This window comes from Capra hircus (assembly GCF_001704415.2).
Source record: "Capra hircus breed San Clemente chromosome X unlocalized genomic scaffold, ASM170441v1, whole genome shotgun sequence".
Taxonomy (NCBI): Eukaryota; Metazoa; Chordata; class Mammalia; order Artiodactyla; family Bovidae; genus Capra; species Capra hircus.
The window spans coordinates 54,968,604-54,985,263 of NW_017189516.1; the positions used below are offsets into that span (position 1 = coordinate 54,968,604).

Below are 16,660 nucleotides of genomic sequence, written 5' to 3' on the forward strand. Positions count from 1 at the left end.
ATCCCACGTTCAGCCCATAGATAGTTCTGTAAGCACCATCTTTTCATATATTGAAAATTACATTTTCGTATCAGTTGCTCTAATTGCTCCAATTTCAATACAACCCTGTAGAGCCCATTCTAGCTTTTTCCCTTTTCATAACCCAAAGGGTTAGAGGAAATAAAAATCTGGTGGGATTTTTCTTTTTTTGGTCAAGGTTGCAGATATGGGAAAGTCTGAGTTCTTAGCACCATCAGGATCACCTGGAAAAGGGTGATAGGATAGACTCTTTGTGTTAAATGCAAACTGTATGACATGCTTGACAATGTACCAAGAACACAGTTATTGGCAGAAAGGCCAAATTTTGCAAACTGGTATAGATTTTCTTCCAAAACAAATGATTGCCTTTGGCATGTTTCATAGAAGGTTGCTTCTCAAATGCACATTTAAGCGGGTTAGTCTTGTTTCTTGACAAGCAATTACAAGAAAAATGTATTTGTAAGGCAGTTCTGAGGTTGTTTCTTAGAGCCCTACCCTACTATGTGTACTTATTAATCATACATTTTCTTGAGCACCTAACACTGTGGATGTACTTTATCAGCCTACTTAGAGACCACAAAAACCTGCTAAATACTAGATTACTGTTCCCCTGCTTTACAGATCAGGAAATTGAGGTTCAAATGATTTTTGTAACTTGTACATTTTGCCAGAGATAGTGATTGAGGCAAGACCTGAACCTAGGCAGTGGGGCTCCACTGGCCCCATGCTTATCCATCACATTCAAACTGCCCGCCATAAACTTTTGGAGAATTATGTCATCTGAGCAACAACATTCTGCATAACGATAATAGATTGGCTTCATTACCAAAAGGAAAGAATTATCTAGGGGATTTCAAACAAAACCATTTTCCCTGACCCCTTAAGATTATCCTTTCTGGCATATAGGATATTGAGTCTTAGGGTAGAGGTGAAGGTGGGGCGGGAGGCAGGGGCAGAAGGAAAGTGGGAAAGTTCATGAACCAGCTTTGTCCTTCATTTTGCCTATTCGGAGTTACTGGATTCAATCACTGGGCAGTATTTATTTCAATGAAATGTATTCCTTAGGAAAACTGCCCCCAAAGCCAGAGAGATGGTCTGTGCTCCCTGTCCACCCACAGCACCACACCCCTGTGTCACCTGAGAGCGGCTGGCTGGAACACCTTATGCAGCTGCCAGCTCCCCACCTCTTCCCTCAGACCTCCTGTCCTCACAGTAGGAGGAAGAGTACTGCTGATCTTGACTCTGAGCTTGATGTGTATTTCAGATTGCTGGGCTGATCGATCTCCACTTCATGAAGCGGCAGCTCAGGGGCGCCTACTGGCTCTGAAAACTTTAATTGCACAAGTAAGTAAATGAAAGACTTGATCCTTTGTGCTTGTGCTATAATCAGGCTTTACTCTTAATCAGCTTTAAAGGTAGCAGGGATATTGCTGGCTCCATCTGGGTCCCAGCACGACTGTTGTAGATAGATGTATCCTCTCCCAACTCACTGTTTGTTCCTCCTGCCTCTCCTTTCTTGGGGAACTGGCTGATTTTCAGCTCATTTCCACCCTTCCCCTTCTGGGTCTTTTTTTCGCATCATAGAACGTTTCCCCATGAGGCTCATGGAAGATGCTCTCAAACTTATGTTGCACTGACTCACCTTATTCTCTCCCATTGTGCCTTAATAGCAGCCTTGAAGTTGCATTTATCAGCTATTGTTGTGCAACAAAGATCTTGAAACATAGTGGCTGAAAAGGACAAACACTTAGATTCTCATGGTCTCTTTAGACTGAGGAGCAGCTTAGCTGGGTGGTTCTGGCTCCAAGTCTCTTGGCTCCAAATCTCTTAGAGCCAGAACCAAGGTGGTTCAGGCTGCAGAGTGTCAGCCAGGGCTGCAGTCATCTCACAGCTTGACCAGGGGAAGGATCTGGTTCTAACCTCACTTAAGAGGTTGTTGGCCATGTACAATGCCTTGATGCATGGGCCTCACCTTGGGACTGTGTCACAAGATGGTAGCTGGCTTCTTCCATAGACATGAGAGACAGCCTAAGAAGGAAGTCTCAGTACATAGCCTGTAGCCTGTCTCCAAAGTGACATCTGATTGCTTCTGCTATATTCTCTTCATTAGCTGGGAGTCAGTAAATCCTGCCCACACCCAAGGGGAGTAGAGTATACAAGTGAGCCAATACCAGGAGGCAGGAGCCATCTTGATCACTAGGAGCCATCTTAGAGGCTCACTACCTGATGATCCACTGTTTCAAGAGCAGACATGAAATAGGTCAACAAGTGGGTAGATGTTATTCCTTAGGAAAGATTTATTCAAATCATAGTTACTAAGGCTATTTTATTTATGGCTATCCCTAGGAGAAGGCAATGGCATCCCACTCCAGTACTCTTGCCTGGAAAATCCCATGGGCGGAGGAGGCTGGTGGGCTGCAGTCCATAGGGTCGCTAAGAGTCGAACACGATCAAGCGACTTCACTTTCACTTTTCACTTTCCTGCATTGGAGAAGGAAATGGCAACCCACTCCAGTGTTCTTGCCTGGAGAATCCCAGGGACGGGGGAGCCTGGTGGGCTGCCGTCTGTGGGGTCGCACAGAGTCAGACACGACTGAAGTGACTTAGCAGCAGCAGCAGCACCATGAATATAGTAAGTATCTGTGAGATGGATGAAAGCATCCACAGTCCATTACTTTGTTTTAGAGTCTATGTGTACAGAGGAAGTAAGTCATTAGAGCTTTTTTCCCCACATCCTAGGTACCACCAAAACTGGCTTTCTTATTTTGAATCGAAACAGCTGGACACACTGCTCTTTTTCTCTGTGTGTGTGCCTTTTTTTCCTTTCTCCCTTGAGTTGTGTTACTTCTTAAGAAAGTAGAGGCAAAAGGGAAACAGTACTGCCAGTTGAATGGACTTTGCACTTGATTTTATCACTTGCTCATTTATTTTTAAGTACTTATAATTTATTTGGTTCGATTTTTTCCTTCCAGTTTTATTGAGATATAATTGGCCAAGAGCACTGTATAAGTTTAAGGTGTACAGCATAATGATTTGACTTACACACGTCATGGAATGATTACCACAGTAAGTTTAGTGAGCATCTGTTGTCTCACACAGATCCCACACTGAAAAAATTCTTCGCCTTGTGATGAGAACTTTCAGTATTTACTCTCTTAACTTTGATATATAACACACAGCAGTGTTCATTCTGTTCATCATGTTGTACATTCCATCCCTAGTACTTATCCCTGGAAGTTTGTACATTTTGACTCCCTCCATCCAGATCTCACCCCCACCCTCTCCTCTGGTAACCACAGATCTGATCTCTTTTTCTGTAAGTTCACTTGCTTTTGAAGTATAATTGACCTACAACACTATGTTAGTTCCTGTTACACCACATAGTCGTTTGCTCTTTCTATACATTTCAAAATAATTACCATGAGAGGTCTAGTTACCCTCTGTCACTAACGATATTACAGAATTGTTGACTATATTTCCCATACTGTACGTTTCATTCCCATGACTCATTTGTTTTGTAACCAAAGGTTGGTACTTCTTAATCTATGTCATCTGTTTCTCTCCTCCTCCTCAGTCATTAAGCACTTAAAATGTTACTTGGTTGGAATATTTTTAATATGTGACATATTTACATAGCTTAAAAATTAAAATGATAGGAACCTCCCTGGTGGTCCGGTGGTTGAGACTCTGGACTGCCAGTGCATGGGGCATGGGTTCAATCCATGGTCGGGGGCTGGAGTCACGCGTGCCACACAGACAAAGAAAAGGAAAAGCAAATGACAGAAAAGCATACACAGTGAAAAGTCGTGCGTTCACTTCCTTCCTCCAGTCTCCCCACCTCAATATTTTTATTAGTTTTTGGACTGTAACCATCCTCTGTGCATGGAATTCTCCAGGCAAGAATCTGCTGGAGTGGGTTGCCATTTCCTACTCCAATTAGTAAATATACTTTTTCTTTTAGAACACTTTTAAAGAAGAGTTGCAAAGATAGTACACAGAGTTTCAGCATACCCTTCACTTCACTGTACATAACCCTGGTAACTAGTCAAAAGTAAGAAATGAACATTAGTAGAACACCACTAACTAAACTACAGACTACTGGGATGATACCAGTTTTCCCACTGAGCTCCTTTTTCTTTTCCAGGATCCAGTCCAGGCTATCACATTGCTTTTAGCACTTTATTTTTAACTGTACTTCAAAAGCATGTTGGTTTCTATAGTGTCCTACAAAATGTAAAGAACATTCTTCATGGAGAATTTTTCACCTTTTTCATAGCACATCCGTCTTATTTACCCTTACACACTGGTAAACATTCTATTTTCTACTCTGTTTTACATACAGATAGTTTGATGTGCTATGAGCAAAGCATTAAACCAAGGATCAGGAGCTTGTGATGATCACACCGGCTGTCACCGACAGCTTGGGAACCTCAGATCTTATCAGTAATTTGAACTCTGCTCCTCCGTTTTCTCATGTGATTCTCTGTAGCTCATCTTTCAGGCCTGTCCACTATTTCTTGTTGTTCAATTGCTCAGTCATGTCTGACTCTTTGCGACCCCATGGACTGCAGCACACCAGGCTTCCCTGTCCATCACCAACTCACGGAACTTGCTCAAACTCATGTCCATCGAGTTGATGCCATCCAACCATCTCATCCTCTGTCGTCCCCTTCTCCTGCTCTCAATCTCTCTCAGCATCAGGGTCTTTTCTGATGAGTCAGCTCTTCGCATCAGGTGGCCAAAGTATTGGAGCTTCAGCATCAGTCCTTCCAATGAATATTCAGGACTGATTTCCTTTAGGATGGACTGGTTGGATCTCCTTGTAGTCCAAGGAACTCTGAAGAGTCTTCTCCAGCATTGTACAAGTGCAGGGATTCTGAGATTTTGCACAGGATCAATGTTTTTTCCCCAGCACACTGCTGCCACCTTGTGGAATTTTTTGGGCCAAGCTCCAGGGCTTGCGGGATTCTGGTTGCCCGAGCAGGGATTGAACTGGGAGCGAGGTTGGAGGGGGCACTCGGCAGTGAAAGCATGGAGTCCTAACCACTGGTCTGCCAGGAAATTTCTTGTGGACTACTTTTTAACATGCTGTAATTTTTATTTTCTTAAAATGAAAATATATATGGGAAAAGGAAAAGAAACCTTGTATTAGATATCCAATTGTAAATACATAGCATGTCTCTGGGATAGTGACGTCACATTCAGGACATAAACATAGACAGACCAGTGAGGCACAGTGGGCAGTCCCAGCTGCTGGCCACTGGAGGGATGCAGCCAGCACCATGGAGGTCTGATAAGAGGGGTGGGAACAGATTGGGCTTTGGGGTTCAGGATCATGCACTAGGTTTTGGAGAGTTTCAGTTGTGCTTTTGATAAGCACAAATTGACTGGGTCCTGGCAGAACCTAAATGCTTTTACAGACTAACAGTGGTGATCATGAGGAAGCGGTAAGGGCTAAGTTGTTAGAATCAAGACATGGGGATTTCCCTGGCAGTCCAGTGGCTGACTCCATACTTCCAATACAGGGAGCACGGGGCGCAGGTTCAGCTCCTGGTTGGGGAACTAATTCCCAGATGTCACAGTGCAGCACCCCCCCCCCCCAAATAGAATCAGGGCATGAAGTCAGCTCTGGCTGGCAGCTAGATTGAGCCTAGCATCTCTCACGTGGACTCCAAGGGGAGGAAGGTGGAGCACAGCAGGATGCGGAGGGCAGATGTGCTAGGACTGGGCGTAGATGTTGGGATCTGAGGAAGGAGATGAGTGTCAGTGGAGGTGTGACGGTCAGCATCACTGCTACTACGGCACCGGAATCCCGGGAGCGCTGTCTGCTTTGCTGACTACTCTTGAGCCTGAGCGGCATCTTTCTGTGCCAGATCTGGTTGTACCCCCCACCCTGGGACTCTGCCACCTGGATCGGAAAGACTCTACATGTGACAGGAGGAGGAAGAAAGGGGAAGTGGGTAGATGAGGAAGACGAAGGAAAAAGTACAAGATGAAGGGAAGAAGAAGGGAGCCAGAAAGTCCTTGATTACCAAACAGGGTGCATGTCTTACAGGGACCAAAGTGACTGTCAAGTCTGTTTAGCTGTGGAAGGTCTACAGCCAATATATGAATAGCAGGGTTCTGGCTGGGTTTCTCCACCCCACCACGATTTCTGTCTCCCCACTAAGCTTTTAGAGAGATATCCGTGTTATAAGCTTTGAAGCCCCAAATGCTGGCACATCGCCCGGTCCAGAGTGCTGAATGAACTTTTGCTGAATCAGTGAATCAGAGGCTCCTAGCCATGTTTCGATTTCCCTGGTCATGGCCTCTACTCCTCTCTAGATGGTATCTGCGGTCTGAACACTCCACCAACAAGACCCACAACCTTGTTTCCATTCTTACTGCTGACACAGCCTTTAACCCACTTCTCTCCAAATTGTAGGGCGTCAATGTGAACCTGGTAACAATTAACCGGGTCTCTTCTCTCCATGAGGCGTGCCTTGGCGGACATGTGGCCTGCGCTAAGGCCTTACTGGAGAATGGTGCCCACGTGAGTAGCAGCCCTGCCTGCGGGTTTGGTGCCCTGGGACAGCTCCTAATCCCTAAAGACCCACCACCTTCCAGAATGCGCTTATCTGCGGTGGGGTGTGCAGGCCTGGCCCATCTGGGCGCATGTTCTTGGATGGTCAGGAAAATACTGCTGGTATATTCCTTTCTTCAGCCTCTTTAGTAGTAGGAGTTTAGTTGCTAAGTTGTGTCCAACTCTTTGCAACCCCATAGACTGTAGCCCATCAGGCTCCTCTGTCCATGGGGTTCTCCAGGCAGGAATACTGGAGTGGGTTGCCATTTCCTTCTCCAGGCGATCTTCCCCACCCAGGAATCGACACTGGGTCTCTTGCATTGCAGGCAGATTCCTTACCGACTGAGCTATGGACTCTATGTTCCTGTGCAAATGTTCAGATGAGGTAATTCACAGAATTCATTCAAAACTGATATTAACTTGGGGGTTAAAAAAAACAGCCTGAGTGAAAGTCATTTGAAAACTGATCTTGGAAAATTTATTTTAAAAACCTTTAAAGGAACATATTTTAAAAGAACAAAACCCACTTTTAATTCAGCATTGTACACCCACAACGATTTTTATTGAGCAAAATTAGCAGACTAAATGAGCTTGTAATAAAATAGTACCATGGAAAAGTAGTACAAAGTGAACTTTATTTTAAAATTCTCTCCTTTTCAAGGAGTGACTGAGGGGCTGTACAGATATCAGAATAGAATTATGAATTTGATATTTGTGAAAATCTCAGTGACCTTTATTTAGTTACCAGATACTGATTTTTAAAAATTTTTATTGGAGGATATGATTTACAGTGTTGCATTAGCACCAGATATTGTTTTGATGTTAATTTCATTTTTAAACTCAGCCCTTATATTCTTTTCTTTGTGAACTGTAACGTTTTTAAGTGCTTAATGAAGATATGTCTTTGCGTTTTATATGGAAGTTGAGTTTCTACTTGTAGAACTGAATGTAACAGTCGTCCTTAGGCAAAGTGATTTTCCTGATGCCACAGTGGTTGTGTATGTTCATTAGGTTGTGCTTCTCTGAGGGCAGGGTTGGGTGGGGGCCATTTCCTGTCAAGCTAGGTCACTGGAGTCACAGGTGAGAAATTGAGGAGCCTCTTGGAGGTTCTGTGGGGGACAAAGAAAGGAGAACAACATGGTCTCTTGTCTTTGGCAGTCTCATGAGGTAACAGTCAGTAAATATTATCTTCTTTGACATTCAGATCAGAATAAGAGAGGAATAAGAGAAACTTGATTTATCAATAGAAAATTCCTCAAAATGGGCAGTTCCACAGGTATCTCAAGCTTGGTGCATCCGAAACTGTGCTTATCATGATCTTCCCTCTAGGACCAGCTCCTCTTCTTGGATTTGTAGCCTCAAACCTGAAGTCATCTTCATTCTTCCATCTCCCCATCTGATTAATCACAACATCCCAGGAATCCCTAGAGTGTATGAATTTACCTACACTTGTCCCTGTCCTTGTCTGTCTCTGCCATCTTAGTATCTTATTTAACTTTCCAATTCAACGGGGGCTATCCTGGCACTGTGGGGAAATACCTTGTTTCTGAAACAAGACAATTTAGGATCCTGTTGATCACAAGCATATATCCTTAGTTGTTGAGGCAAAATGGTTTGACATTCAACCCTCATTGTCCTATATTTCAGTCTTATCAGAGTCTCCCCACTGAATGCCTTGATTCTGGAATGTTCTTTTCAATCTGTTGCTAATACTCAAAGATGCCTCCCAGCTGTGCTGGTTCTCACAGGCCTCTCAGATCGCTGGAAGGCACTGAGGTTGGTTAAAGACACCATGGGTTTATTTTTTTTTCACTTAATTTATTCATTTTAATTGGAGGCTAATTACTTTATAGTATTTTAGTGGTTTTTGCCATACATTCACACAACTCAGCCATGGGTGTCCTCGGGTCATCCCAGTGTACTGGCCCTGAGCACTCTCTCATGCATTGAACCTGGACTGGAGATCTGTTTCACATATGAGAATATACATGTTTCAATGCTATTCTCTCAGATCATCCCACCCTCGCCTTCTCCCTCAGAGTCCAAAAGACTGTTCTTTACATCTGTGTAAAAACACCATGTTGGTGGCTATTTTCTTTGTGTGTTTTGCCTGGTCACAATCTCTTCAGGAGTCATTTTGGCATATGCAGTTTGTGTGGATTATAATAGACCAGAAAGGAAATCTGTGGCAAGAAAGAACTATGGGGGAATCACTGAGGGATTTTTTTGTAAGCACAGCTTCTGGGACCTTACGCTAGATGATTTTGGTAGTACTTTTCATTCCTGACCTGTTTGTTCATGATTGGGAGGGGGAGTCAGCTCCATATGAATGGAAAGCGGAAATAATTGTTGTTGCAGATGTTTATTGAATGCTTACTGGGCACCAGGCAGTGTTCTAGGTGTTTCACATATAGGAACTCAGCTGATCCACCCAATAACCTTATGAGGTCATTTCTTTTATGGTCCTCATTTTACAGATAAGGAAACCCAGGCGCTGGAGGTTACTATCCCAAGCAGGATCTCTGAGCACACAAAAGAGAGCTGGGATCTGAACACCAGCCATAGTTGTTCCAGAGACTGTGTTCAACACCACAATATAGGATCACTCCTTAACAGCCAGGAGGCTCCTAAGAAGCTCTAGAGTACCTCTGAATACATTTAAAAAACTGTCCCCTTTTGCCCCACTTGTGATGCTATTTATAGGTGACAGTTGATAGACTACTGGTACCTAAAAAGCAATACTGTAAAGACATAGAGTTGTCTCACTCATTGACCAGCATGGCACGTTTCCCCACGCAGTTACATAAGAATGCACGCTGGGAGACGGTGAGAAAGAAAGAGCAAAGTGTCTGGTTCTCTTTTTGCCCATCATTAGGTCAATGGGGTGACAGTTCACGGAGCCACGCCCCTCTTCAATGCTTGCTGCAGTGGCAGTGCTGCGTGCGTCAACGTGCTGCTGGAGTTTGGCGCCAAGGCCCAGCTCGAGGTGCACCTGGCCTCACCCATCCACGAGGCAGTGAAGAGAGGTAAATGGGGCATCGTATCACACACACAACATTGAGGGGCTCCCTTCAGTCTGCATGAATCAAGGGTAGAGTGTTCACCTTGCAAGGATCTCCCAGACCTTCTTCACCAGGAGCCTAGGTGTGGCTTAATTAATCCTACAGCAGTAACTTCAATAGGAAATAACACCAGGGAATGACATAGTTTTTCTTAGAGCTGGGAATGGCTGTCTGTCTCAGCCGTCCTGTTTCCTGGGCTCAGTCTCAGTTGGCTTTACTTGAGGCTCTTTGCTGGTGTAGGTGGGAGCTGGTGGAGTTGCGCATACAGGGGTAACTTCCATGAGTTGTGCTGTGTTTCTGTCTCTGTCCTCACTAGCAGAGAACAGCTCATGCCCCAAAGCCCATAAAACATCAACCACGACCATAAAATTAATTATGAAAGTGTCTGAAAGCCCAGACTAATCGTTTCTCTAATGGAAGATTAAAGGTGACTGTCCACAACAAGCAATATATTCTAGATGAGCTGGTGGCTCTCAAGGTCATTAGTTCTTGAAAAAAAGTTCCAGCTTTAAAAAACATGCCATTGGAAACCTTGAATGGACTCTAGATTTCTATAGTCTCATAGAAATGATGGAAAGAGTAAAATTAAGGAATTAGAAAAACGATGTGCAGAGACTTCCTTGGTGGTTTAGTGACTGAGACTCTGAGCTCCTGGTGCCGATGGCCTGAGTTCAATCCCTGGTCAGGGAGCTAGATCCATGTGCTGCAACTGAAGATTCTGCATGCCACAACTAAGACCTGACTTAGCCAAATAAGATACCTATGTGCATAGACTAGACATGAGCAAGAAGAGCCATCGAAAGGCCAACACCATTTGTCAGAGGTAACAGCCAAAGAACAACATTTCTGTTAACCAGCCGTGAAGATGTTCTCTTGTATTGAGATCAGAAATACAGTGGAGGGAGTTCACTGGTGGCGTAGTGCTTAGGTGGCATCGGCTCTTTCACTGCTGGGGCCCGGGTTCAGTCCCTGGTCGGGAACTGAGATCCTGCAAGCTGTGTAGTACAATCAAAGTTTTTTAAAAATTTTAATTAAAAAGAAGAAATACAATGGAGAAGTTAGAACACTGCAGAACAGTGATTTTTGCTTTTATAATGAGGATTAAAGTATTTCAAAAGGCAGTAATGAAAGATATGTCCTAGGTTGTTAAACCTGTCACTTGGTTAAATTATTATTATTATTTTGCAGAGGATTACTATCAATGATAGGGCTTCCCAGGTGGCACAGTGGTAAAGAATCCTCTTGCAATGCCGGAGACTCAGTTTGATCCCTGGGTTGGGAAGAACCCCTGGAGAAGGAAGTGGCAACCCACTCCAGTATTCTTGCCTGGAAAATCCCATGGACAGAGGAGCCTGGTGGGCTACGGTTTATGGGATTGCAAAGAGTCAGACATGACTGAGCGCATGCACACACACGCGCACACGCACGCACGCACACACACACTATAAATGATACAAAATCCCCAAATCTCAATGTAAAATCTCTATGGTTTTGATGTCCTATACATATTTGATAAACATTTCTTAATAATTGATGCTGATTATTTCCCAAACTTAAAGTAAGTCCTTTAAGTTGTAGGGAAATAGTCTACTTTGGAAATGAAATGAGAGTGTTTAAAATATTTTAAATTCTGATTTGAAGTAAAATTTAATCTATTATTTGCATTTCCATCCACAAGTTTTAAAATAGATAAATATTGGGAATCGTTTGAATTAAGTAGTTCTGCAGTGTTTAGATGGTTATATATGGAGTGCTTGGTATCTATGTGTGTGACATGTATATACACATACATATATATATACTTATGAACAATGAGTTCCTGTGTCTCCTCACATTATTTCTGTGTCATAAAAACATGTTAGGGCCCAGGGTCCACAGAACAGAAGAACAAATAGCAAATTTATATTCTAGATACTATATTAGTACCAGTCATTTGACTTTTATATAATTTTTAAAAATCTTCCTGAGAATAATTAAATTTAACTCAAGCTAGATTCAATTTCTTCTGTTAAAAAAGGGACAAGAATTATTTTAAAATGTTTATTAGATGTACTGTATTTACCAGGCAGTTTTAGGTCCTGATTAGCTATTATTTCTGAATTCTTACAGCTTTAAACCTCTATGAACAAGTGGAGGGGGGCGGTCAGTCTGAGTTAGTACTTTGACAGATCAATGCTATAATCCGGGTATAAAATTACTTAGTTGAACAAATAGTTTTGAATTTGCAGAATCTTTATTTATAGGCTTAATGCATAATTATGCTTAATTCAGAATTTGTGATAAGTCAAGCAGGCTTGATGAAGCTTACTTTTATGTCATCTAAGAAAAGGTTGGTTAAGCTAATCAACAATAAGATTTTTTTTTAAGGAAACATTTAAACCTTCAAAAAAGAACAAACTCTTTGTAAAACTCCTGTCAATACCTCAGAAGCAATTGCTTCCAAACAAATTTTCATATGCTTCAAATTAATCATGTCTGTCTATTAATGGGGCCAACTCTCAAAGGATATTGCTTGCTTATATAGTTCTTGTTAGCTGCTAAACTTAGCCACTAAAGTGCATTTGAATAGATTTTATACTTTAAGCTTTTTATTAATTCTCATAAGTCTTCCAGGTTAACCAAAATAAGGAGGTGCATGGCATGGCCATCCACCCAATCTTACATGCGTGGGCAAAGAAGAGGAGAGATTTGTAATGGAGAAGGATGGGTCAGGGTTGGGCCTTAGATCTGCTGCTGCTCCTGCTAAGTCGCTTCAGTCGTGTCCCGTCCCTGGGATTCTCTAGGCAAGAACACTGGAGTGGGTTGCTATTTCCTTCTCCAATGCATGAAAACGAAAAGTGAAAGTGAAGTTGCTCGGTCGTGTTCGACTCTTAGTGACCCCATGGACTGTAGCCTACCAGGCTCCTCTGTCCATGGGATTTTCCAGGCAAGAGTACTGGAGCGGGTTGCCATTGCCTTCTCCACCTTGGATCTGAGCACTGGCTTTTCAGAGTAATAATAGCATGAGTCATTTGTCCCCCTGGGTCTTGTAGCCTCTGCCTGTAAACCAGGGACTTATTATAGAGAGTGATTTCATCTGTATTCCTTGGAACCCTTGGTTTGGTTGGAGGTACCTCAAAGGCTGCGAGGAAGAATTTCAGTGGGGGATGCATGGGCATGCTCTTTTTTTTAATGGTTTTATTTTGGAAATTTCTAAGATTTCCCCCACTCCCCAATTTTTTTCTGCTACCAAAAAAAAAAAATCTAGGTTGTTTCTAAAGCCCATTCCAGATAACCAATAATTCTGTGAATAGTTAATATTTTCCTTACTTGAGTGAGGTTTTCTTGTGTTCTACCAGGAAATAGAGAGTGCATGGAGATTCTGCTGGCAAATAACGTTAACATTGACCAAGAAGTGCCTCACCTCGGAACTCCCTTGTATGTGGCTTGCACCTACCAGAGGCTTGACTGTGTGAAGAAGCTTCTAGAATTAGGTAACTTCCAGTAGTCTTTTCATGAGAAGAACTGAATAATCTTGCTCTTCCATGGCTTCACAGACCAAGTTCTTGTCAGGCTGGACAAAATTCTGACAGCATTTGATGTTTCAGTGCTTAAAATGGAACTTCAGAGATGAGTGTCTGTAGTTCTCAGTTGTGCTTCCTTTGATATTGGCTCCATTTACCTAGTGTGGTTCTCCTTGGTGGCCTCAAGGGAGAGCAAGAGTTTCTTTCCCATAAATCCAAGGGGAAAACAACCAGTTGTATTTAACTGGCTCTTTTTGAGTCACATGCCCATCTCTGAACCAATCATGGTGGCCAAGGGAATACCCTGACCAGATTGGCTTAGGCCTAGATTTCAGTCTGCACAGCAGTGGTTGAGCTTCGCTGGAAACAGAGGAGCTGGGAATCACAGAAGATGTTTCCCCAGAGGGAAATCTAGGTGTGGTTACCAGGAGGATCAGTTCAGTTCAGTTCAGTTACTCCATTGTGTCCAACTCTTTGCAACCCCATGGACTTCAGCGTCACCAACTCCCAGAGCTTGCTCAAACTCATGTCCATTGAGTTGCTGATGCCATCCAACCATCTCATCCTCTGTTGTCTCCTTCTCTCTCTGTTGTCCCCTTCCATCTTTCCCAGCATCAGAGTGTTTTCCAATGAGTCAGTTCTTCACATTGGGTGGCTAAGGTATTGGAGCTTCAGCTTCAGCATCAGTCCTTCCAATGAGAATTCAGGACTGATTTCCTTTAGGATGGACTGGTTGGATCTCCTTGTTGTCCAAGGGACTGTCAAGAGTCTTCTCCAACACCACAGTTCAAAAGCATCAATTCTCCAGCACTCAGCCTTCTTTATGGTCCGACTCTCACATGTGTACATGACTACTGGAGAAACCATAGCTTTGACTAGCAGACCTTTGTCAGCAAAGTAATGTCTCTGCTTTTTATATGCTGTCTAGTTTTGTCATAGCTTTTCTCCCAAGGAGCAAGTGTCTTTTTAATTTAGCAGACACTTCCCATAGAATACTTTAGATTAATCCTGCTAAATTATTTAGTCATTTTTAAATTCTCAAAGACATATACAGAAACTGAGAGTCCAAGGAAAAGTAAAAGATCTTGAAACTACTATTTGGTTAAAGATTCCCTAAATTTAGCCACTGCCATAAAGGTACAGATTATAGTAAGAACGTTTAAATAGGAATTTTTTTCTCTGAGATTTTTGTCTTTTTTTTAAAATCCCCTATCATTTGTCTCTCCCTATATTAATTCATTAACCTTTTTTTTGATTCCAGTTTCAATGCTAATACGAAATAAACTTAGCTTTGTCCTTTGCCCCCCCCCCAGAAAAAGCTGCTAAAATGAGCTGCAAATATTTAATTTTGACTGTCACACAGTTCTTATGGGAAAGCAAGTAAAGCATTTAAAATGACTAAAAATATCTTTTTTTAAATTTATTTTTCTTTCATTTTTTTATTTTTATTTTTAATATGAATGTATTTATTTTAATTGGAGGCTAATTACTTTACAATATTGTATTGGTTTTGCCATACATCAATATGAATCCACCACGGGTGTACACGTGTTCCCCATCCTGAACCCCCCTCCTTCCTCCCTCCCTGTACCATCTCTCTGGGTCATCCCAGTGCACCAGCCCCGAGCATCCTGTATCATGCATCGAACCTGGGCTGGCGATTCATTTCACATATGATATTATACATGTTTCAACGCCATTCTCCCAAATCATCCCACCCTCGCCCTCTCCCACAGAGTCCAAAAGACTGTGCTATACATCTGTGTCTCTTTTGCTGTCTTGCATACAGGGTTACCATTACCGTCTTTTCTAAATTCCATATATATGCGTTAGTATACTGTATTGGTGTTTTTCTTTCTGGCTTACTTCACTCTGTATAATCGGCTCCAGTTTCATCCACCTCATTAGAATTGATTCAAATGTATTCTTTTTAATGGCTGAGTAATACTCCATTGTGTATATATACCACAGCTTTCTTATCCATTCATCTGCTGATGGACATCTAGGTTGCTTCCATGTCCTAGCTATTATAAACAGTGCTGTGATGAACATTGGGGTACATGTGTCTTTTTCAATTCTGGTTTCCTCGGTGTGTATGCCCAGCAGTGGGATTGCTGGGTCATAAGGCAGTTCTATTTCCAGTTTTAAAATGACTAAAAATATCTTTTTTTTAAATTGACATCCTCATCTAATTAATTAATGACAAATGGTTTCTCACATAGTTGTGCCAACCTGATATATAAAGTTTTGCCAATAGTTTACTACTAAAAATACATCTTTTATTTTTCAACTTCCCAAAGTGTAACACACAGCAGGTGTGCATACATGAAAATATGTAACTTAAAGTAATAAACAACTGCCATTGCAACCCAACCCATGAAAACATATAAAACATTGCAAAGACAAGTCCTTCTTGTGACATCTCCCCAAAACTATACTTACCCTACCTCCTTTGAAACAGTCATTACATCTTGTCCTTTATGGTAATGATTTATTTCCTTTTCCCTTTAATTTTACTACCTAAGTTCTCATTAATAATCAGAATTTTGTTTAGTTAGATTACATATATTAAATTTTGTATAACAGGCATCATATAATATGTTTAATATTGCACCTGCATTCTCTTGCTCATGGAGAAGGCAATGGCACCCCACTCCAGTACTCTTGTCTGGAAAATCTCATGGACGGAGGAGCCTGGTAGGCTGCAGTCCATGGAGTTGCTAAAAGTGGACACGACTGAGCGACTTCACTTTCACTTTTCACTTTCATGCATTGGAGAAGGAAATGGCAACCCACTCCAGTGTTCTTGCCTGGAGAATCCCAGGGACGGGGGAGCCTGGTGGGCTGCCATCTATGGGATCGCTAAGAGTCGGACACGACTGATCGACTTCACTTTCTCTTGCTCAACTATATTTGTAAGATATGTTTATGTTTTTACAAGTAGCTGTAAAAACATAAACTGAGTAATACATAATGTGTATCTATATAGTGTAATGTCTTTATCCATTCTACTATTGAGGCTTCACAGGTGGCGCTAGTGGTAAAGAACCCCCCTGCCAATGCAGAGACATAAGAGATGCAGGTTCAATCCCTGGGTCAAGGAGGTCCCCTGGAGAAGGACACAACTGAGCAACCAATAAGCACACACAATATCTGATACGAAGTGCTGGTCATAGGGTATGCAAATGTCTGTTCATTATGAGATATTGTGTGTGTGTGCCAGTTGCTCAGTTGTGTCCAACTCTGTGACCCCTTGGACTGTAGCCCTCCAGGCTCCTCTGTCCATGGGATTCTCCAAGCAAGAATACTGCAGGGGCATTATCAGAGAAATGCAAATCAAAACCACAATGAGGTACCCTTTCACACCAGTCAGAATGGCTGCGATCCAAAAGTATACAAGCAATAAATGCTGGAGAGGGTGTGGAGAAAAGGGAACCCTCTTACACTGTTGGTGGGAATGCAAACTAGTACAGCCACTATGGAGAACAGTGTGCAGATTCCTTAAAAAACTGGAA

The 16,660-nt window shown here is 42.4% G+C and overlaps 1 protein-coding gene across 7 annotated transcripts in view; it reads left to right on the forward strand.

Annotated features, from left to right (window-relative positions):
• ASB11 (ankyrin repeat and SOCS box containing 11) overlaps nt 1-16,660 on the forward strand; it is a 31,845-nt gene that overhangs the window by 10,379 nt on the left and 4,806 nt on the right. For 5 of the 7 annotated variants that reach the window (XM_018043800.1, XM_013976670.2, XM_005701077.3 and 2 more), the window contains 4 exons: nt 1,283-1,362; nt 6,443-6,550; nt 9,456-9,606; nt 12,981-13,115. In XM_018043800.1, the coding sequence (XP_017899289.1) occupies nt 1,283-1,362; nt 6,443-6,550; nt 9,456-9,606; nt 12,981-13,115 (474 nt within the window). The remainder of the gene's footprint in view (nt 1-1,282; nt 1,363-6,442; nt 6,551-9,455; nt 9,607-12,980; nt 13,116-16,660) is intronic. The other 2 variants (XM_018043801.1, XM_013976672.2) reach the window with 2 other exon arrangements.